This window comes from Pecten maximus, chromosome 4, assembly GCF_902652985.1.
Source record: "Pecten maximus chromosome 4, xPecMax1.1, whole genome shotgun sequence".
Classification (NCBI taxonomy): domain Eukaryota; kingdom Metazoa; phylum Mollusca; class Bivalvia; order Pectinida; family Pectinidae; genus Pecten; species Pecten maximus.
Window position 1 is genome coordinate 22391129 of NC_047018.1, and position 21786 is coordinate 22412914.

General features: G+C 34.7%; 3 protein-coding genes across 5 annotated transcripts in view; 2 read left to right on the plus strand and 1 right to left on the minus strand.

The window, feature by feature from the left end:
* Positions 1–7365, plus strand: part of LOC117325523 (tyrosine-protein kinase SRK2-like) — a 39544-nt gene extending 32179 nt beyond the window's left edge. For both annotated transcript variants that reach the window (XM_033881802.1, XM_033881804.1), the window contains exons 9-11: positions 244–397; positions 901–1032; positions 2605–7365. In XM_033881802.1, coding sequence (XP_033737693.1) covers positions 244–397; positions 901–1032; positions 2605–2813 — 495 coding nt within the window. In that variant the 3' untranslated portion in view covers positions 2814–7365. The remainder of the gene's footprint in view (positions 1–243; positions 398–900; positions 1033–2604) is intronic.
* Positions 7366–8088: 723 nt separating this feature from the next.
* LOC117325524 (syntenin-1-like) lies at positions 8089–18597 on the minus strand. Of its 2 annotated transcripts, XR_004532278.1 has the most exons (9): positions 18470–18597; positions 15709–15792; positions 15087–15275; positions 14541–14714; positions 13628–13803; positions 13171–13342; positions 12856–12947; positions 9293–11551; positions 8089–9251 (listed from the first exon to the last, which is right to left on the minus strand). XR_004532278.1 is itself a non-coding variant. In XM_033881805.1 (8 exons), the coding sequence occupies exons 2-8, from the start codon at positions 15757–15759 to the stop codon at positions 11497–11499; spliced, it is 909 nt and encodes a 302-aa protein (XP_033737696.1). In that variant the 5' UTR covers positions 15760–15792; positions 18470–18597; the 3' UTR covers positions 8089–11496. The 2 variants fall into 2 exon arrangements, 1 of the variants encoding a protein (XP_033737696.1); XM_033881805.1 differs by having other exon boundaries at positions 8089–11551.
* A 74-nt stretch (positions 18598–18671) lies between these two features.
* The window catches only part of LOC117325521 (phosphatase and actin regulator 1-like), an 87180-nt gene continuing 84065 nt past the window's right edge, over positions 18672–21786 (plus strand). Inside the window, exon 1 of the mRNA XM_033881798.1 lies at positions 18672–18909. Coding sequence (XP_033737689.1) covers positions 18798–18909 — 112 coding nt within the window. The 5' untranslated portion in view covers positions 18672–18797. The remainder of the gene's footprint in view (positions 18910–21786) is intronic.

The following is a 21786-nucleotide window of genomic DNA, read 5'->3' on the forward strand; positions in this document are numbered from 1 at the left end:
AATCAACTATTTTATAGTGTTAGATCGTATAACAGGTTATTAAATTTGTAAAAACATAATGAACTTTTGATTTGAAGTTCAAAATATAAAATTATATGGCATAACATTGTGGCTGGGTATACGTACAGGGGAGGTAACTTTGTTATACAGACGTCAAAATGAGATAAGAAATATTGAAACCAGATTTTGCAATCTTTACCTGACCTTTTCATCAAATGTTTAACCTTATCTTAATGTTTACAGATAGCCAGTGGCATGGCATTTTTAGAAGAAAAGAAATTCATCCATCGAGATTTGGCAGCTAGGAACATCTTGGTTGGTGACAACAATGTGGCCAAGGTAGCAGACTTTGGATTGGCCAAAATCATCGAGGATGACGAATACAATCCAAAACACGGTAGGTTGACCGTCCTCAAATGGAAGAGAAGACTGTTGTCATGGTTACAGGTCTTTGGAGGCCAGTATTGTTGTCATGGTTACAGGTCTTTGGAGGCCAGTATTGTTGTCATGGTTACAGGTCTTTGGAGGCTTCATCTTGTCTAGTGTTACCAGATAATGGTGTCATCCCACAACTAGATAAGCCTTAAGTATTTTGACACCCTGTCTAATTTGACTAACAGGTCGTTTTCCACAGGGTGTTAGTTTAGGTAGGAGTAACTAACAAATGTGGTCATTGATTTAATAATGCAGTCATTGGACTGTGTCTGTGAAGCTTTGATTCTTATACAATACAATTATAAGACTGAAGAATTTATGTAATTTCTTGAAGGTCTCCTGTATCTGGTAATAAAATCTGAACTTTGAAGAATTTGTGACCAGATGAGGTTGTCCACATCAAAAGTACCTCATGCAGATGAGATTTATAAGTTAAGATTAAATAAAATGTTGAATTTTTTACAGGTACAAAGTTCCCGATCAAATGGACAGCTCCCGAGGCTGCTTTGTATGGCCGGTTCACAATCAAATCAGATGTTTGGTCATATGGCATCCTGCTGGTTGAGATAGTGACCCATGGGCAGGTCCCATACCCAGGTAAGTAAAATACATACAACCGTACAATCCTAGTCCTGTACCCAGGTAACTATCGTACCTACAACAGTACAGTCCTAGTCCTGTACCCAGGTAACTATCATACCTACAACCGTACAGTCCTGGTCCTGTACCCAGGTAACTATCGTACCTACAACCGTACAGTCCTAGTCCTGTACCCAGGTAACTATGGTACCTACAACCGTACAGTCCTAGTCCTGTACCCAGGTAACAGTCCTAGTCCTGTAGCCAGGTAACTATCGTACCTACAACCGTACAGTTCTAGTCCTGTACCCAGGTAACTATCGTACCTACAACAGTACAGTCCTAGTCCTGTACCCAGGTAACTATTGTACCTACAACCATACAGTTCTCGTCCTGTACCCAGGTAACTATCGTACCTACAACTGTACAGTCCTAGTCCTGTACCCAGGTAACTACTGTACCTACAACCGTACAGTTCTCGTCCTGTACCCAGGTAACTATCGTACCCACAACTGTACAGTCCTAGTCCTGTACCCAGGTAACTATCGTACCTACAACCGTACAGTCCTAGTCCTGTATCCAGGTAACTATCGTACCTACAACTGCACTGTCCTAGTCCTGTACCCAGGTAACAGTCCTAGTCATGTACCCAGGTAACTATTGTACCTACAACCGTACAGTCCTAGTCCTATACCCAGGTAACTATCGTACCTACAACCGTACAGTCCTAGTCCTATACCCAGGTAACTATTGTACCTACAACCGTACAGTCCTAGTCCTATACCCAGGTAACTATGGTACCTACAACTGTACAGTCCTCGTCCTGTACCCAGGTAACTATCGTACCTACAACTGTACAGTCCTAGTCCTGTACCCAGGTAACTATTGTACCTACAACCGTACAGTTCTCGTCCTGTACCCAGGTAACTATCGTACCCACAACTGTACAGTCCTAGTCCTGTACCCAGGTTACTATCGTACCTACAACCGTACAGTCCTAGTCCTGTATCCAGGTAACTATCGTACCTACAACCGTACAGTCCTAGTCCTGTACCCAGGTAACTATCGTACCTACAACCGTACAGTCCTAGTCCTGTACCCAGGTAACTATCGTACCTACAACCGTACAGTCCTAGTCCTGTACCCAGGTAACTATCGTACCTACAACCGTACAGTCCTAGTCCTGTACCCAGGTAACTATCGTACCTACAACTGTACAGTCCTAGTCCTGTACCCAGGTAACTATTGTACCTACAACCATACAGTCATAGTCCTGTACCCAGGTAACTATGGTACCTACAACCGTACAGTCCTAGTCCTGTACCCAGGTAACAGTCCTAGTCCTGTACCCAGGTAACTATCGTACCTACAACCATACAGTCCTAGTCCTGTACCAAGGTAACTATGGTACCTACAACCGTACAGTCCTTGTCACCAGGCCAGTTTGAGTGATTAGTATAAGTAGAAATAAATTTTGTATATAAAGTACTGGCTGGATATTGTTTCTACATTATAAAGGGAGTAATATTCAAAAGTATGTGAATGGAATTTTTATGTAGTATATATAAAATGATATATCCTCTTTTCCAGGAATGCCAAACAGAGAAGTCCTGGAGCAGGTGGAACGTGGATATAGGATGGCTAAGCCACGGAACTGCCCAGAGTCTATGTATGATATCATGAAAAAATGCTGGGATAAGGTCTCACAAAACCGACCAACTTTTGAGTACCTCTACAATTTCTTTGACGATTACTTTGTATCCACTGAACCAAACTACAAGGAGTCGGATGAATTCTAATGACGACAGGAGTTTGGTGTTAACATGTGTTGAGAAGTCGGAAGGGAGATTTGTATGTAGCTATACATTCCAGTCCATTTAGGGCAGACAATAAAAATGACAATCGATACACCAATACAAAACAATGATTGACACTTACTGTAATGATACCTGGTCGACTGAAAGCTTGACAGTTTCATTGAGAATGGAACACCTGGATAATGGACGAGATTAAAAAAAAAAATCAGATGAACAATTTATTGTACGATGGATTATATAACGAAATAATCATGGATACAGGTGTTTCAGTACCAATGTGTGAGGTGTGACATGTTGTGTATCTGGACGGACGGACATCCAAGGTGGAGGGGTAATAGTTAGGCTGTTACGTTCATGCTTCCAACATCAAACACTCTTCATGTTAAGTAGGAACAATTAGTAAAACATCAATGATAAGTACAGAAATCTTCAGCTTGAAACTGCAATAAACAAAATTATTAATTCAAATATCATTAGGTAGATAACAATAGTTTTGATAATTTACAATTATTTATGATCATTTTAAATGTTTTTTATAATGCTCTATGCAATGATTGCATATTGATTCCTCAGTATTTTCTTAATCTGTACATACTCAAATAAAAATGTCTTATTCATGATCCTTCAAAAACTTCTCTGCGACCCTTTCTACCTGAAAACTGGCAAGGCACTGGCCCCAGTCAATTTACTGAAGACTCTGTTTTGGTGAGGAAGGGTAGGGAAGGGTACCTACTGTATGATACTTCCATTACAGTACACTTATGACAGCATTCCTGGCCTTAGAAACCTGCTATATCCATGCTGGATTCTTCTATCCAGAAAAAAACCCCATTTCAGATCAAGACTTCTCATATCTGTAGCTGTAAAATTTATTTTCAGTAGATTATTGTTTATTCAGTGTAAAAAAGATGTAAATAATGTTAAAGAATGTGAAGTCATGATCACTTATGATATATTTATCTACAATAAGTCCAGAGTGCCAATCCATAGCCTCGGACTCCATGGGGTGGGCTTTTAACAGGACATGGAGATATCAGTTTGTTGGTAATTCTTCTTCGGAACAGCAGTAGAAAAGGATGGGCTTATTACTAGACACGGGCTTATTGCTCTATGGAAGTATGTAATTGTTTGTAATGGATAGTACTGACAGCATTTGAATGACTAAAACTGTTTCTGAAGTTTGAATGTGAAGATGTGTTGCCACATTCAGGTGCTCTGAATCCCTATTGGAGGTCATATTAAGTGAAATTATATTTCGTGAATGTTTGATTTCATTTTGTGCCTTTTTCTTTCTTTAATTGATAACAACATACATTGTTTTGTGGAGACTGTCCTCATGCAGAAGAAATTTTCTCTTCGAATTGAATTTTATATTACTTGGGTCTTCTATACTTTGTCAGGGATTCAACAATGAAATTTGATTCATTGAGGAGTTCAGGTGTTACTTTGACCAGAGGTTACCTAATTAAGAGATTGTACAAGGTCAAAGGTGAAGTAAGAAAACAGAGGTAATTGCTGAGGTAACTGGTTCTATTATAATTTGATTATATTTTACATGTTAACCTGTATGTGGACCAAAGGAAATGTTTGATATGTGTAATAATTAAGTGCATATTTTTGTATCATTTTACATATTTTTATAAGTTTTTAGTGCATAATTCATCCACTGTATATATATAATGTATATATCATATCTATGTGTTGTTTTAGAAGTAGATTTGTTATAAACAGATTAATGCACAGCATATGAACAATGTCAACAATATGTAACCATACACTGAATAATATAGAGTTTTTCTAATGTAAACTTACTGCAAATCCCATTTAGTGTGCTATTTTACTTATTGTTTTTTTTAAATCCAGTGATTATCCATATGGTATCTCGGTAGTGTGTAGATCCAATCAGTTCAATGTTGATTGAATATTTCTTGAATGTACATCATTCTATATCAAATAGTTAAATTTAACAAAGAAAACTGATGAACATGTATGCAGTAGTCTACAACAACTTCTCATTATACTGCCACAATTTGATATTTTGGCATTGTAAAATGATTTGGCAATAAATTCAGAGACTTAAGGAATCAGTACAAGTAAAAAAAGAAAAAAGAATTAGGATATTGGTGGTAGTTCGATGGCTATACAGGAAACGAGAGGTTTTAATCTCTGGATTTACTAGATAGAAATGAGGGGTTTTGATCTCTGGTTTTACTTGATAGAAACAAGGGGGTTTCCTCTCAGGTTTTACTGGATAGAAACAAGGGGTTTTATATAGACATTTTATGATACACTGTAATGTTTTTGTTTTACCAGTAGGGAAAAGTAAAAGACAGACAATTACATATGTAGATATGATTTCAGCCTTTGTGAAATACTCTACAGGAATTGAATAGGTAGTAGAAGATATTGAGATAATCTGCGTTAACTTAGCACATTTGTGTGTACAACATGTACTGTTCTTGTACATTTATAAAGTTGTGTTCAATTTTGTTGGGTTATTTGAGGAGCAAAAGCAAATGTTTTCAGTATTAAAATAGCATATTCAGCATATGTTCAGCATATAACAATACTATCTGTATTTCAAAGGAGTTATTTCTACTATTGAGACCTTATTAAGAAGCTGTGCTTCTTAAAGCAATTAGAACACTAGATAGTTTATGATATAGTATATTGTCTATGGGGGAAATCTAGTTAACATTTAAAAGTATTTTTTGTGGGGGGAGAGATACCGGATGTTGGGGTATAATATACTATATTGGGGAAGGGGGAGAAAAGTAGTTAATGCTTGTGGGTGAGAGTAGGCGAGAGGTATGGGGAATGTTATGTTACAGATATAGGTTTTGCTTGTTACTGTTTTGATAAATGGTTTTAAGCATTAAATATATATGTCTCTATTAACAAATTAGTAAAAATGACACAAGGAGTTAATCTTATGATTGGAGATCCTGGAAATCCTGTAGTTAAATTAAGAAACAAACCGTATCAGAAATTTGTAGCATGTGTTGTTGCTGAGGTGAATAAAATATTTCTCATTTTTATCATATATATAAATATATATATTATTTACATTGAAAATATGTCAATATTTTATGCATGCTTGATCTTATTTTAACACATTCCCATATCTGACAAATATTCATGTGATGTTGATGTCACTAGTTAGTTCGGATTTAAATGTTGACGTTTAAATTTTAATCTGTCTTAATTAATAATTAATTTTAAACTGAAATAAAACACGACCATAACAAAAGAAAGAAAAAAAATTTAAATGATTACCAATATCTGTAGTTTTATAAAAAGTAAGAGATGTATTTCATTCAAAGAAAAAAAAATGCAGTATATTTGAAGTGTTTTTTTTTTCTTAATGCTGTTATGAAACAAAGTATATAATGTACATTTTATTTACATAAGCAATCAAAGACTAATGGTAGACAGATACCTGGTAGTTCCATTTCTGCAGTGACATCTTCCTTTGTAAAGATTCCTGTAGATCTGTTTAAGAGATTAAAATGCCATCAATATGGAATGTAATGTTCAATGTTTAACCAAATGAAAATGTGTATGTGATTGTGTAATGTTTTAAATCCATTAAAAGTGATACATGTAGTTTATTTATAATCTTTAATGCTTATGGACTGCTTTTTGGTATTATGTGTATGATGTACAAGGTCACCAGGGATGATCAAAGGTCACTCGCATACATTCATGGTCTGTTCAAAGTTTACGTAAAATGTACTGGTTCTGGACTTACTGATTTATATAAATGCTTTCAAGCAAACTTGATTAACATATTCTTAAACCTATATATTTTAAGAGGCTATCTGACTAAATGCTCAAAATTGTTCTCTTGGAGGGGCTGGTCTCCTATGTAGGTTTTATTAGTAGCGTCTGCTAAATGTTTCTGGGTAATTATTTCGTTCAGTGGATTTGGTCAATTTAAACAGAATGCTGTGATCAGTTCCTGAATGATATGTGAGTGACAGTGTTGATGGTATATTACTGACACAATAGAAGACCATATATATATACAGGTGAAACCAAGGAAACATCTCTATGGCTTCTAAATGGAGTCAATATTATACCAAATGTATTGCTTCAAGGACATCTTTGTCTGCAATGAAAAATGGTTGAGAGCTGTTATGCAATGACCTTCGTATCTATAGAAACATCAATAATGAATTCCTCTAAATTTTCATCCAATTTCTGTTTTGACCTGGACAGTGTAACTGTTTTGTCACCAGTTTCCCAGTGGTTAACAGATGTGTATCGGAGACTTTAATATCTATTTTGGTTGATGTAGGGGAGGTAACTCTAATGCATATATTAATTATCTGGATCTGACAAGGAGCACTTTGTTGCAGTCCATTATGATATTTACTCTGCAGGTTGAATGGTTACCAGGTAACAGCTCTGAACCAATAATTTCTGGACATTCTTGTCCGAGATACAATTGCTTCCCACCGCTGCTAAATAATCATTGATAAATATCTCCCATATGTCATGTATGTCATAAATAAAACTATCTGACCATGAACATTGGTATCTTTGACTTATTATTAATCTCATATGTCATGTTCCAGAATATGTCATCTCCAAACTATTTCTTCCCAATAACCAAGAGGTCCTGGGTGAATGTATTGAGCCAGTAGCAGATACAATCTGATTAAAATAAATCTCTTGAATTTGTTTACGCTATAGGTGTTTTGAAGAGATATTGGTAGGACAGATATGAAAGGCTATAAATTTAAATGAACAGTTGGAAAATGTGTTACTTCTTAATCTCTTCTGAATATCTAAGGTATTATAACGATGGCCTCTGATACTTCGGTAGATACGATAGTTTGAACTATTTACATATGGGGCTTCACTTTCACAAGTTTTATTGAAAAGGTCATAGAATATCTTAAACATCTAAGGGATGTGGCCAACAGGGGAAAAAAAATTCTATAAAACAGAACAAACCTTGTCACTTGACCACCGGGAAGAGTTTGGATGAAGTAGATAATTGTCAATGAAAGATTTCACTTCCTGATAGACAACAGTACACAATTTTATATGTATGTTTATAATTCTGAGTAACCATTGTTACTTATAATCCCGTGTTGAATATGTTGTACAAGGAAACATTTTTCATATGGCTAATCTCTGAAGGTGATTGCAAATCTGCTGGCCATCTAAATGACCAAGGCCCACAGTACAAATGACATGGTTTGACTGAATAACCGTAATCTGTACATGTTGGATAAAAAAGACTTGGTTAAAATTATCTAATATTTTGTTTTATTATCAAATAAGAAAATACATTCATAATCATATTTAATCACACTACATGCAAAAGATCTGTCAAACACTATGGCCTCGGTATCCAGCACATTTCATTTTGTTATTTAAATTGTTTTTCAGCATATTGAATTGAGGATAAATCCTGAAGAACAGATACATGAAAAATGGATTGAATACAAAATATTAGTCTGTGAAAAATTATGCATCAGGGGAAATTTGCAAGTGATGACCTATTAGAAACATTAAATCTGCAAGACTCCTATATCGCTAACTGATAACTTCTTATTGGCCGCCATTTTGTTTTGAGCATCATGTGACTATACCCGACAGTCATGTGACACAGGTACATACCTGTGTACAGGGTAGCTCACACAATAACTGAATAGAATTGTAGTTACTGTAGTATGTAGACAGAAAAAACCTACAAATGTGAACATTCCACACAATACTTCTATGTTTGGAGAGTGAGATGAGTTATTGATGATTATGCGAAACCATATATATATAATCAAAGGAAATGGATGCCATCCAGAGATGTTATTTTTACAAATAACTGCCAGGGGTTTGACCTTGTGATTGACTCTCCCTTTGTATTAATACCAAAATAGATCCCATGCGAAATGTGAGTGATTTACAGTGAGTATAGAAAGTAAGATTTATGTCTATATATTTTGTCAACTGTAACTAGATATTAAGAAGGATAACCTATTTTGACCAATAAAAAATGAGTACATATCAAAGGTAAGTAAATGACAGTAATGTACTGAAAATAATTTTCAACATGTGACCTTAATTTTTTCACAATACTCAAATTTCATGAAAGCTGAAATATCTTGTTACATGAAATAATAAAGTATATTTTCGGAATATGTATACTCCTACCAAAACCATCGTAACACAATTACTGTGGTGTATTTCTGGCGAATCAATATAAACCTCAAACATGATATGGTAGCCTTATTAGAATCTCTGTTCTGTAATTAACACTCTCTAAGCCGACAAATTTCTGATCAGACTAAATGGCATCCATCCAGGATATATACTGAACCCTTGACCTCAAGTTATATTTTCAGACTCAGGATACTGAACCCTTGACCTCAAGTTATATTTTCAGACTCAGGTTACTGAACCCTTGACCTCAAGTTATATTTTCAGACTCAGGTTACTGAACCCTTGACCTCAAGTTATATTTTCAGACTATTTCTGGGTTTCTGTTGCTTATCTGCCTAATTTCATTTGTGCACACATGTTACAGGGCAAACAAACTAAAATCTGCTTTGTGCAAAACATGTTGAAATTGTTTAATAGAACATAAGATATTATGCAAATCACTTAATATAGTATTGAATAAACTATTAAACACATCACTGAATAAAGTATTGAAGTAACTATTCAACTACTCACTGCATAGAGGAGTGAATTAACTATTCAACAACTCACTGAATAGAAGAGTGAATTAACTATTCAACAACTCACTGAATAGACGAGTGAATTAACTATTCAACAACTCACTGAATAGACGAGTGAATTAACTATTCAACAACTCACTGAATAGACGAGTGAATTAACTATTCAACAACTCACTGAATAGACGAGTGAATTAACTATTCAACAACTCACTGAATAGACGAGTGAATTAACGATCAAAACAAAATAACAATACATGACAATGTACATTTTAAAAATATCATCAACCACAAACAATTAAGAAAGGCAGTATCAAATAACAGAAAATATTTTAATAATGCATAATATATATATCTTAATAATTAACAAATCATTATACAACTTTTTTGAGTCGTATACAAGAGTAGAACTAAGACAAAATAATTACTGGTATGAAACTTTTATGTCAATATTTCTCTATCAGAAAGAGACTTGTCTTGTAGAAAACATCAGCATTAAACCAGAAATACCCGGTAGATCTATATTGTAAACTTACTATTCATGGTGTTAGAGCTGTATTTATCCTGCAGTAAACCCCAACATATATATAACCTTTGATTGAAAGTAGTGGAGAGGAGCTCAGTACAGTACAATGAAATAACACTTGTTCTACTGAACTGCAATGTTGCATCCTAAATTATCAAGCAATGGGCTTACTGATGGATAAATCCGGTAATTTATAATGGAACAAATGATCAAACAAGATTAACTACTATCAGAGTCATCAAACATTACCGAAAATAGATATCATTTTAACGTAATGATTAATGGTAAATATTTACAGTGTTAAAGTGTGGTATTAGGGTTTTACACCGAATAAAACCCCCTGAAGTATTGGTAAAGAGTGATGTCACCTTTGTATCATGACACATTTAGATACACATGCAATGTTTCCTCAGTTCTCAAAAACATTCAGGTACAAAGCAGATTTTTTTTTTCAAAAGTGTTTCAGAATTTAACATTGTCTAAATTCTAGAAAAAAGACTTGGGCACTGAAATGTACAGTAGATGGGAAAAAAGGATTTTATTTTCTGATATGGATAAGTCCCAATTTTAATAAGAGCAGCAAATTACAATTCTCCTCACTATTTCTCTCATACACAAGCCAGCTATTCATTGACCTATAAATGACATTTCCTCTACTTTTCACACTGCTTTCTGTAACTGAACTCATCCATTTCTTACTTATATTCTTTCATTCAGTCTCAATGATCAAACTTTTTAAAAGCTCCAATTCAAAAAGACTTTTCTTTCATATCCCTCTGACTATCCCTATGATTGATAGTGTGTGCCACATTGGAAATAAAACTACTGAATTAAAAGAAGTCAATAGTGAATTCAAATGGGATAAAAATGATAAATATAAAACATGCTTTAAGGCCAACAAACGTGTTCCCATATTCTGTTCTAAGATATTTAGGGTACACAAGCAGAAAAAGCTTTTAAAATATCTAAACAAGATGAAAGTTCTGATTTGATCTGATTTGAACGAAGTTTAACATTTGTCAAGAGTAAGGCTTGGTCAGGCACAGAAAACAGGAAAATACTTATTGGCCTATTGTCTTCTACAGAGTTTCATTTCTACCATTTACATGCATGGTGTAACATTGTATGTCTACTCTAGGATCACAGAAAACAATCACCAACATCACAATAGGCATTTAGTTAAGCAATACACAAGTTGTACAAGGTCCTACAAAACAAAAAGCTGGAGACAAATGCAAAAGTCACATGTTAAATGTACAATGAATGAAATAATTCCTGGCTTTGGTCTGATCACCAAGTCGACAAGATTGAAGAAGGTTTTGTAATGGTCTGAGCCATGCACCCGTTAAGACAAAAATCACTTCCTCCTCCAGGGCACAGACACATCAATACATAATGTACAGATATTGTTTGTTATTAAGAAGACTTTTCACTTCCGCTGCTGAGGTGTTTACACATCGGGGATAGAATGATCCATCAGTTTCTTGATTATACTGTTGCCCATGCTGCAAAAGTGAGAGAAAAAAAAAACCCATTACTATACATGTATATAAAAAAAAATAAATAAAAATATCGAAATACACAATATCACATCTCATCATTCTCTAGTCCTTTTAAATTAAACTATCTTAAGTTAGGTAAAATATATAATAAAACACTTTCGTGAATAAAAGTTAAAACTGAAATGAGATGATCTCCCTTGACTAGGATTTCTCGTAACTCAATGTAGCCTTGTTACTGTCCATGTCTCGTAACTCAATGTAGCCTTGTTTCTGTCCATGTCTCATAACTCAATGTAGCCTTGTTACTGTCCATGTCTCGTAACTCAATGTAGCCTTGTTACTGTCCATGTCTCGTAACTCAATGTAGCCTTGTTACTGTCCATGTCTCGTAACTCAATGTAGCCTTGTTACTGTCCATGTCTCGTAACTCAATGTAGCCTTGTTACTGTCCATGTCTCGTAACTCAATGTAGCCTTGTTACTGTCCATGTCTCGCAACTCAATGTAGCCTTGTTACTGTCCATGTCTCGCAACTCAATGTAGCCTTGTTACTGTCCATGTCTCGCAACTCAATGTAGCCTTGTTACTGTCCATGTCTCGCAACTCAATGTAGCCTTGTTACTGTCCATGTCTCGCAACTCAATGTAGCCTTGTTACTGTCCATGTCTCGCAACTCAATGTAGCCTTGTTACTGTCCATGTCTCGCAACTCAATGTAGCCTTGTTACTGTCCATGTCTCGCAACTCAATGTAGCCTCGTTACTGTCCATGTCTCGTAACTCAATGTAGCCTCGTTACTGTCCATGTCTCGTAACTCAATGTAGCCTCGTTACTGTCCATGTCTCGTAACTCAATGTAGCCTCGTTACTGTCCATGTCTCGTAACTCAATGTAGCCTCGTTACTGTCCATGTCTCGTAACTCAATGTAGCCTCGTTACTGTCCATGTCTCGTAACTCAATGTAGCCTCGTTACTGTCCATGTCTCGTAACTCAATGTAGCCTCGTTACTGTCCATGTCTCGTAACTCAATGTAGCCTCGTTACTGTCCATGTCTCGTAACTCAATGTAGCCTCGTTACTGTCCATGTCTCGTAACTCAATGTAGCCTCGTTACTGTCCATGTCTCGTAACTCAATGTAGCCTTGTTACTGTCCAAGTCTCGTAACTCAATGTAGCCTTGTTACTGTCCATGTCTCGTAACTCAATGTAGCCTTGTTTCTGTCCATGTCTCGTAACTCAATGTAGCCTTGTTTAGCCTTGTTACTGTCCAAGTGAGAATAATTACAAATCATTAGATGATTCAAACGTACCATTTTACAATGTGTTCATAGATGAAAGTTGGCATAATTGTAATGGTAACTGTCCTTCCAGCAGCATCAAAGATCTCTCCAACTTTATCGTCCTGGAACAAAAAGTCACATTTTAACTATGGTTGTAGTAAATTCTCAAGCGAAATGCTAATGAAAAATGCTTGACTTGGTAAGACATTTTTAGGTGTTATTGAAAAAAAACGGTTCCCTTGCTTTTCAGTGGAACATTTTACAAGACCTGATTAATATAGTCAGAATCAAAATTGCTCAGTAGAGATGGTATGATATGGTATTCATATCTAAAATGTAACTGACCTTAAGTCCCACCACATTCTGACCGTTCACCTCGATGAGATGGTGATCTATAAGGACACCATTTCTTGCTGCTGATGAATCCTTCACCAGAGACTTGATCCTTCCATCCTTGAAGACAAACCCAATGTAGCCATTGCTGTCTTTCTGCATCGAGATGGTCCTCTCAAATGGTCTACAGGATACAAGACAGAAATTTTTGTTTTCATTCAGATTCTTTCTTGAAAATGTTTGTAAAATATAAATATGCTATCATGCTTTGATTGAAATCCCCAACATTAAACAAACTTTTTATCTATCAATGAGTTTGATGAAGTGTAACTTCTAATGTTAAGAGTAATGGAGCTTAAACGAAAAGTATAAATAATTTGATCATTTTTTTTTATTAGATACCCATTTATATAAACAAATAAAAGACTTATAAACTGCTTTATGATGAAGAGAATCCATTAATATTTACCTGTCTCTAACAGCAAACACAATTCTGTCAGGTGATGCGTTTTTCAAGACCTTGTGGGCCTTATCCGTGTCCCATCCTGCTACATCCTGTTCATCGATCTGTAGAATCTGGTCGCCAAAACGGAGACCTGCCAGGGCAGCTGGACTGTTGTCCTGTACTAATGCCACAAACAGTCCCTGAAAAAGACAAAACCAAGTACAGCTGAAAACACTTCTCATTAAAACAAATGTGCCTGATTAGTACGGAAATAGGATTCCAAAATCAATAAGTGGTTCAGCAGTTCATAAGTTACCTAAAAACAGATTACAAAATATGCTTAACATTGGTTATTTAAAAGTTTCAAACAGAGGTTGTAACCTTGATGGAGAGTTGTACTTCAGACCAGCTTCTTCAACTTTAAGAGTTCTCTCCCTTGCATATATATCAACTATTTACTATAGTAAGGCTATTTTGTCTAATGTGATTACATATGCATATAAACAACAACCAATGGTGACGCATGTTCAAATGAAGTCTAGTTGCTATAGTTGGACCAAATGGTTGAGCAAAGTCGACTAGACATGCGTATTGAAGCTTCTTGTTTCTCTACACATACATATTACATGTAACCAAAGTGGGTTCGCTTCTACAATAGTTTGAATATAGTCACTATACTAGACGCTCTAAGTAGACCAATATAAAGCAGCCAAAGCAAATTTTCTGGCTATGAAATTCTTCCCTTGGCAATGCATTATCCTTCATCCTCCAACTGTTCATTAAAATAAAACTTGTATACAGCGACATCGTAACTCTCAATATGTCTCATTTCTGAGCCCTAAAACTTCCATTTTTGGTCATTATTTTTTTTATTTTGTTTCCAAATCCCTGTGTAAGAAGTCTGTAAAACTAATGAAATCCTAATTATGTGTGTTACCTTGTTGACATGTCGTAGTCGGAGCCCAATCTTGTTGTCGGCATCCTTACAAGCAATCACCTGTCTGATGCCCTGTTTAATCTCAGCCCGCTGTAGTCCCTTGTTGTTTCCAGTGATGGGGGCGACCTGTGTCTGGCCTGTACCTGTCTGTCTAACACCAACTGGCATAGGTTGCTGAAACAAACAAATTATAGACTCAAACTGTGCATAGTTGATGAATACAAATGTGTATACAGTAGATTTATACATACTATGTTGTTTCTAAACGTCACCATATTTAGATACAAATTTCTTAATTCATACTTTGGCAAAAGTTACCCTAAATTAACAGATAACAGGAGCATTGCACAAACTTCCCTTATACTCTATGTAACTATGAGTAAAATACACAAAATAATAATAGTTATTACAATGTTGGTGGGTGGATCTGTGCCATATGCCCCTGTGCTAAAGTCTAATACCATAACCTCGGAACAATGAACTTCATTCAACAAAATAAATGAAGATTTAAAACAGCGAAGATAATGCAGACTTTTTATTACCTACCTGTGGTACGACCTGGTATTGCTGGTACGTCTGGGGGGTAAGCTGCATGCCCATGTATTCATTCTGTAGAGAGGGGTACATGCTTCCACTTGCCCCTTGTTGGGGGTACACCAGTGCTGGCTGCTGCTGTGGGTAAGTTTGCTGTGGTTGTGTGTTGCCTTGAATGGCTGCCTCATGCTGCCTTTGTGCCTGTTATAACAAAGTTAAATGACACAATTATTTTATTAGGTCTAAAAGAAATTTCTGTTACTCAGGAACTACCCTGGTATGCTTTTTTTTCTCTTTTTCATTCACCCCTAATCCTCCCCATGATGACTAGCAGTTAAGTTTTCAAAATACAGGACTTTCTTTCAAGTTATATGTTTCAATTTGTCTATGAAGAAATATTCATGATTGAAAATGTTACCCATGTGAGATCTTATATGTTCTAGACCATATACAAGAGTAAAATAATCCTTATACTTCTGAAATACTAAACAGAAAAATATGACCAATTACTCTTACTTTTCCTGTATCTTTAATATTGACAATGTTTAGTTTCTAATAAACAGTGGTGCCTTAGTATGCACCATTTATGTAATTTACTGTTTCTTTCATTGCAGTATAAATATTATTGTTATACCTGGGCCATGTTGTCCACCTTCATATCCTCTAAAGTTGGGTACAGCGACATGTTTAATTCTTTGTTGTTGGTAAATATAATATTCTGAAAAATGTAAATAAGAATACATTGTATATATAAATCAAAATGATTTCAGTAAAATTCAAGAATTTTTCTGAAGAATTAATCCAAACACAGAGCACAATTTTTAAATAGGAAATAATATCTTTAGCAGAAAAAAATCAAAGGAATGATAAACATGTAATGGTATGTCTGAGTGTTCATTCTGTGTAATAAGAGCCCATCCTATAGGTGGCCAATCAGCATTAATCATTAGTAAGCTTGTCAGAAACATATACACTTATATTTGGAAGCACATGACAAAAGATCATGAACTCTACATGACAAATTTAGGGCATTAATATCAGTCTAAATAACTACACAAAATACACAACAAATACATGACTACATGTATCAAACAGCAAACTACCATTCCCCATAGTGAATGTGTATGTAAATCTTGTCAAAGTCAGGATCATGCTCCCTATGTATATATATATGAGTAATGAAAATGATGACTATATATATGCATGTCTCTGATGTGTATTGGCTCTATCTTACAAGTGAAGATTTAGCTATATATCACAGTCTGTTTATCATATACCATTAGATTTACCCAAGTTGTCATACACTCGAGCTGTTAGTTTGGACAATGTACTATTAGCTTATTTTTTCAAAGTGTAGTATGTATATTATTGTACATGCATTAAAAACAAAATCAGAATTTCAGGCTCATCCTTTGTGATGTCACAATGCCCTAAATAATTTTTTTTACATCCCAACTAAGGTTTTCTCAACAACATTTTAAAGTCAACACTTTAAAAATCTTAGTAAAATTCTTGTAAAATCCTTTTTCCATAGCTTGTAACACAAATTTACAGCTTTTTTGTCAGTACCCAACCACCCTAGGTTATGTTCATCGTCATGTGATAGGTAGCTCAGTCATGATCATAAGACCACACTTCATAATGGAAATGAAAAGAACATGCTAGTTGTGTGATGTTTACCCTGCAGACAGGTATATAATGTACTCGCATCATTACAGAGTATAAAAACCTTTGTCATTAAACATTATTAAAATATCCTACATAACAGCTACATCAAAGTTATCATTTAAGTGACTGTCAATTAAAAGATAACAAAAAATAATCCTCATTTAAATTTGATTGAGCAACTGAAATAGAGCTAAACATCTCTGTGTGGTTTGATAGATAAAAAATTAACTATAATAAATAATTGGCCGATAAACAAAGAACCCATCCATTGGTGACACTTGAGTGGCCAATAAACAAAGAACCCACCCATTGGTGACACTTGAGTGGCCAATAAACAAAGAACCCACCCATTGGTGACACTTGAGTGGCCAATAAACAAAGAACCCACCCATTGGTGACACTTGAGTGGCCAATAAACAAAGAACCCACCCATTGGTGACACTTGAGTATGTAGTCATTAAAAAATTTACTTTTAAATAATCATTTCTATAAATTATAGGAAGCATGCACAGGAAATGATGACGATATATAGGATAATTAAGTTAAACAGGATCATATTTATTACATGATCTGAAATTAGTACCTTAATGTGTTTCTGTCATTAATCTCAAATATATTTCTATGAACTAATGATCAACATTTTTAAACACAGTCACAAACTTAATTGTGTTCATCATTTCAAATTGAAGATGTGATAAAACTATTAAAAAAGTATTAACCAACCGGAGATCTTTTATGAGTTATTCTTGACATTTCACTTTTAACATTGAAAATGGTTCTTCCTATATATCATTTATTTCACAATGTTCATTACAAAATGTGACCTTTTAATTGATTTCTTAATCTTTATACATGAAATGCTTTCAACATTTAACCTTAACATACAATCCCACAAATGCAAGTAGAAACAAAAATTATTCTCATATAGATGAGGGATCCACAGATTTAGTCTATAGTCAGTTGACCCATCTATTGAAATGAAAAATTTGATTGCCTTAGAGTGGGGCAAAAGACTGTACAGCTTCTGTATGACAAATTGCAATCAACCAGGATAGAGACCATTGTGTAAAGATATCCTTCAGTCTGGGTCATGATCTTCGGCATATCTAACCCATTATCACTATAGGATCTGGGAAAGAAAATCACAATAGGTGGCTTCATGGCCTTCTCAGACTCACCCACTGGCAATAGATGTACTGTAGTAATTTGTATGCTCACCATGCAATCCCCCCCCCCCCCCCCCCCCCCCCCCCGCAGAAGAACCCAAATTTAAGATTATTCAATAGATATAATTAACATAATAAACCATGTACATTCAAACAATAATCTGTAGACTAAATGGTGTGAAAATAATTGAATTACAGTACAGTACTACAGTAGGCATCCATAAAAAGAAACGTGTTTCCTGGAAACCAATCAATGTATTTTCCTAGAAATTAGGCCTAGAATGAATTAAGTTTTTTTGGGGGGTAAATCATGAAAAGGATGTACTCCAATAGGTTCAATTATACAAAAATTCGACTTGAACAAACTTAAATCATTCAAGTGAATTCATTTCCTTGACAGTGATACAAAATGTAGTGACACTGGCAGGTGTTTCACAATACACAACATTTTTGTGTATTCGATGCAATCTAGTTACAGGTCAATGATACCTCTGTGCTGATAAACATTTCTTCCTTAATAACACAAGTTAATCATATAGTTTTAACACAAATTTAGCTTACCAAAAAAATCCTGGGTAGTGTGTTACCTCCGCGATCGGTTTGAGAATGCTCTCTTCAGGTGGAAACCTGTGTATTTCAGGATGTCTATCCCGTGTCTTGACGTCACAAGTCACGGGTTATTGACATATTTTTATGCTATTTATAGTAACACAATCGCGATTAGAATCGTGAGTCACACTGATAGGAAAATAAACATTGACAATGACAATTAGTTAAACGTAATTATCTTAAATTATCGCATTGAACCATAAACAATATTTAATAATTTTATTTTATTTCATTTTTCAAACTCAAACCGGAAGTAAACCAAAAATGGGTATTGCCGAACATGGCCACCAAAACAGAGACAGCGGAGACAAAAATTGAGTACAACCGACAAAGAAGTAACAGTGACCCTCGACCGAATCTGGATTCCTTCAAGTCTGTTGTGGTGGAAAAGGGTAATTATATATATAACTATAAAACTTCAATTTGACGTCTCTTTATGTATGTTTATGACAAACCGGCAGCAGTAGCTGAACATCTTTTCAATGAAATTTGAGGTCGAAATGACTCCGATCAGCTGATTGAAAATCTGCAATATTTAAAAAAAACATGACTTGGTGTAATTTTTCATTTCATCAATTTGATTTATTGCACATAGAAAAGACATTGTGTTAACAAAAGTGGACATTTTATACCGGTCAACGCCAAAGTTTTACCCTGCAGTATGTCTTAAGTCCACTTCCTGATTTTGATTCCCTCCCCTTGTCTGATTGTCTGTAAAAAATTCTTAGTAACAATGATCAATAATCTACTTCTGTTTCTCGGAACCCTTTTTCTATCAACTTTAGATAGTATATATTGTCATGAAATAACATCAATTCACTGATACAGAAAGCAACTAAAATAGTCACATATTCTAATCAATTAAAAGGCAACCCAAAGTCTTGTTGCAATACTGTATAACAAAAGAATAAGATAATCTCATGTATTTCATCTTTACCTTTGATAACAAATCAAGGCAGTCCTGGCTTGCCCTTATTTTAGACATGATTTTTTGGCATCTCTTACTACTGAACTAAAATTCACAAAATGCAAATTTGTTAACTTGTCCCATTATAATTGTGAAGGCTACAGGCACAGTAACATGTGATGTAGCCTTAAAATATCATTGATGATATTGTAATAGGAGAGGAAAAATGCATGGCCAGACTGGGGTTCTAACCCGGGACGTCTGAACATGAGCCAGATGCTCTACCAATTGAGCTACCTGGTTGCTGGCATTCATCCCAGTCCAGTTTGGCTGCAATCATTAAATGTTGCCATTGTTATGAAAACAGATCTAGACTAATTAGACATACATACACAATTTCCAATTCAAGAAGACATTTACAAAATGGAGGAAAAAAAAGCAGAATGGGAAAAGCGAAAAAAAAGGCAGAGGTTTTTAACTTTGTAGTCTTCAAGCAGCACATGCTTTTTATGATGACTGCATGCATAAGTACATTATCTGAGTATATCCCAAATATGAAAGCTAGGATTCAGAAACAAGTTAGGATTCTTGCTGCAGTATACACATAATCTTATGTAAACTTTAAATGTTTTACATAAGTGTTGTTACAGGCCTAGGGCTATGCATACCCTTGATTCAAAGTATATTTTACTGTTATTGCCAAGGTAACAAATTCATTTGTACATATTTATATAATGATATGTACAATGATTAACTCAATGCACATTATATAGTCTACAAATATAACACATGAACTTTTAAAAAGGCCACCAGTAATACTTCTCTACACACATCTTTTACTTATATTGAGACCATATCAAGGCCATTTGGCCTTCTTTTTTAATTGTTTATTTTCAAAGGGTTTTTCACACAGCCACAACCAAACAAATGACATCATCATTACCCATACTACCGAAGGCAAAATGTCACATGGTCATACAAAATGTACGTTCTGTACTATCTATGTACCATTATCATCTTAATCTTTACAAGTGTACATGATTACCACAATAATAGATTATGTATCCTGTATGTAACATGTACACTCTAGGTGGTAGATAATAGATAATCATAGGCTTTGTCATTATCACATATTTTTTTACCTGTTCAACATGCTTGCAAACCATGAAGGCACACATATCATTTATGTGTGTTGAATTGTTAATATTTTTTTCCGTCATAAGTTTGTTATTGGTGGGTTATATAATAAACGTTGATCATTGATGAAGATTTTGAAAAAGCAATTAATTGGAGATTTCTGGAAGTATTCATAAATCTTTGGCTTTGTGTATTTTTGTACTTACCGAACCAAGAACTTGGCAAGAAGTAGTTGATCTAATATTTTACTGATATTTCATTGGTCGTTTACAAGCAATCAAGAAGAATTGAATATGTCAACAACCGTTAATGCTTTGTTTGTGTTAATATAAAAAAATATTGATAGCAAAGGCTAAAACATGTTATTAATGTACTTGAGATGTGCATTTTCTTCTAAAGGGCAATTCTGTGCTAAATTTAGAAAACTGATCATAATCGATAATCCATCGATTTCAAGTTTCCAATTATCAATTCTGAAAATGAAACTGATTCCCATCACACGTAAGTGTAGAGAAAAAGTAATTAATTTATCTGAATTTACAGAGAAACTATAATGAAATATAAATGTTTCAAACGTAACTGAAATGATGATTCAATCAAAAATATCACTAGATATATTTACATGTATGTACAAGTATTGATCAAAATTCATCCTCAGGTACATTATACTGTTTGCTTTTACCTTTTGTCCATCATCAAGCGTCATCTGTCATGTGACAACTTTTTCTTGTGAACACGAAAACTTAAGTAAATATGAACAGATTTTGACAAAACTTGGTATGCAGCCTTATATCAATGAGATCTCAGATGAGTTTATCACCACTGAACCTTGTGAAAACAGGTGTTAATTTCCTCAAACATGGGTTGATTTACCAAAATATACCAGACTTAGTAAGGATAAACACATTTGTACTGAAATCACATATTTTTTAAGCTTACTGCAGTAAATATGAACCAATTTTGATGAAACTTAGTATGCAGTCATATTTATAAGATCTCAGATGAGTTTCAACTCAAGAGCAACTTACAGAGTTATGGCCCTAAATTTGTATTTTATTATCAATGGACCTTGTGAACAAGATAAATCTAGTATTAATATGAACAGATTTTGATGACACTTGGTATGCAATCTAATATCCAAATGAGTTCAACAATTGGATATATTTGATCATACTTTATAGAGTTTAGGACCTTTGTGGTTTTATTACCATTGGACCGTTAACTG

Coding starts and splice junctions, on each gene's coding strand:
- LOC117325524 (XM_033881805.1), bottom strand. CDS start 15,759: ATGTCGCTGTACCCAACTTTAGAGGATATGAAGGTGGACAACATGGCC. Junction 13,804..14,540: donor GACTACGACATGTCAACAAG/GTAACACACATA, acceptor TGTCTTTTTCAG/GGACTGTTTGTGGCATTAGT. Junction 12,948..13,170: donor AGAATGTGGTGGGACTTAAG/GTCAGTTACATT, acceptor TTTTTGTTCCAG/GACGATAAAGTTGGAGAGAT.